Source organism: Gorilla gorilla, chromosome X, assembly GCF_029281585.2.
Source record: "Gorilla gorilla gorilla isolate KB3781 chromosome X, NHGRI_mGorGor1-v2.1_pri, whole genome shotgun sequence".
NCBI lineage: Eukaryota > Metazoa > Chordata > Mammalia > Primates > Hominidae > Gorilla > Gorilla gorilla.
The window spans coordinates 128260887-128263000 of NC_073247.2; the positions used below are offsets into that span (position 1 = coordinate 128260887).

The following is a 2114-nucleotide window of genomic DNA, read 5'->3' on the forward strand; positions in this document are numbered from 1 at the left end:
CTAGTCGTTTACTGTCACTTTTTTATTGTTAAGAAACTTTTGAACTGTTTTTCTTTCTCTATTGTGCTTCCATTCCTTCCCCAGTAAGTATATTTTAGCCATATGTAATCAATTACTTAAAGTATAAATAAGAAACTTGGTAAGTATCTGGATTTTTTGTATGTGACTTGGAATCCCCTCCCTCTTAAAAAAATAATTCATTTAGTATAAACACACAATCAAATGAATCTACTCAAAGTGTCTTTAATGATTTCCACCACTGGCATTACATCCTGTACGCTTTTAGGTGGATTTCCGGTGAGGTGATGCACCTCTGAAACCCTTGCTAAGTAGAGTATGTTCCAGTTCAACCAGCTTGTTTTCCACCATACTGAGGTTTACCAATATTCGCTTCTGCCTGGCTATTGAGTGTGGGAAATTATTTAAAATATCCCGAGAGAGGTCGTAGACTGCAAGATTGTTGTCTGTATTGCTGTTAATTAACCCAGAAGAAGAGGGTCTCACTAGTGCAAGAGCAGTTGAATTTGATGACATTTCGCCAGTGTTTCTCTGTAAAGAAAGGGAATTATACGTACGTAGTTTATCGAATTAAGCAATTTCCAAACTACCGAAAAACAACTTGTTTAATCTTGGTCACCAAAATAAACTGATTTCCCCTAATATGTCGAGATTAAAAATGTATTGAATTACTACATTAATTCAAAAATATATTCTTCCAAAACCAGACTGAGAAAAAAAATATATGAAAGTAGCCGTTAGTGACAAAGTTCCATATCCTTTCCTTACATTTCCTGTAAGGAAAGCAGCCCAGTAGGTAAACATAGGAACCCTGTCTTTGACTCTTATCTAAAAGCACCTCACTTGTGACTTTAACACCAGAAAATCCACATTCACACTCGAATTATTTGTGAATGCCCAGAAAGCACCATAAAATAAAGATGGTGAGATTAGCAAACAGACACGTGGGAGAGGAGAAGCAAGAGAAGAAAGAGAGAAGGTAAGATTCTTAAAGTGGAGAGATGGTGGTGGGGAATGGGCACTGACAACTGCACTTTGCTCTCCAATGAGTGAAAAGCTGACCATATTACTTAGGGACTCGGGGCTTTTTAGAAGAGACCACAACTGTCGAATCACTGGTCAGAGTACGGGAATTGCGGGAGTAAGCGGTAAAAGTCTGGGGCTCCTTTGAGCGAAAAGGAGAGATGAGGTGATCTCCCCTTACCTCTCATTTTACTGCATTTTACTCTATTACATATACACTCCCAAGTCCATATACTCATCTAGCTTCATCTAATTCAAATCTCCTTTACATTCACCATTACCTGAAAGCGGCGATATTTCCAGAAGACAATCAAGGCACACAGAATGCCGCTCGCTAGGAGTAAATAGAAGTTCATGTTTCCTCTTCGGCCTCTTCTCCCTTCTCGGGACGGACCCCCTCAGCTGGTAGTTGGGAAGCAGTGGGCCTCTAGCCGCCTGGATTTGGGAAACTTTGGGCCAGGATGCCTGGTGTAACTGGGAAGTTCTGTGTTGTCCCGCTTTATATACGGCTGAGGGCGCGAGACCTCACAATTGGGCACGCAAGCAGCGGTGCCACGCCACAATAAGATGATGTAAAAACCGGCCCTGCCGGAAACCAGGCGGCACTTAGTACCGCCCACCTGGTTAGTTTCAAGTCCTTAGAGAGGAGAGTGAAAGACAGTGAGGAAGTTTGGGATTTCTGGGAAGCCGAAAGGTAGTAGAAGGACAGGCTATAAATGGATTGGTTAAATAGAATATTTAAAGTGCTCCTACCTTTTAAAAAATATGTCTTTGCTACAACCACTGCTTTATTCACTTCAAAAACAAGACAAAAATGCAATGTAAAAAGTAGTTACCCCCAAATTATCTTTGCCAGAAACTACCTCCTCCACAGTCACCTTGCTGTTCTAGCTTTTACTCCAACCCTAGTTACACTGGAATAATTATGTACATTTGTATCATTTTACAGTTTAAGAAATAATTCTGGGGACATTTTCACATATAAACCTCATAACAAATTTGTACTAAAGGTATTTTTTTTAATTTCAAGTTTATACCATGACGTTTATTTTTATTTTATTTTTTGTCAACTT

At 39.6% G+C, this 2114-nt stretch overlaps 1 protein-coding gene across 1 annotated transcript; it reads right to left on the reverse strand.

Moving 5' to 3' along the window:
• Nucleotides 1–223: 223 nt before the first annotated feature.
• CT83 (cancer/testis antigen 83) lies at nt 224–1520 on the reverse strand. The gene is made up of 2 exons (XM_004064755.4): nt 1323–1520; nt 224–549 (listed from the first exon to the last, which is right to left on the reverse strand). The coding sequence occupies exons 1-2, from the start codon at nt 1395–1397 to the stop codon at nt 283–285; spliced, it is 342 nt and encodes a 113-aa protein (XP_004064803.1). The 5' UTR covers nt 1398–1520; the 3' UTR covers nt 224–282.
• Nucleotides 1521–2114: the final 594 nt, after the last annotated feature.

Excerpts from the sequence above, each read along its gene's own strand:
- CT83 (XM_004064755.4), bottom strand. The coding sequence starts at position 1,397 with ATGAACTTCTATTTACTCCTAGCGAGCGGCATTCTGTGTGCCTTGATT. Across the intron at positions 550-1,322 it reads GGAAATATCGCCGCTTTCAG|AGAAACACTGGCGAAATGTC; the intron begins GTAATGGTGAAT and ends CTTTCTTTACAG.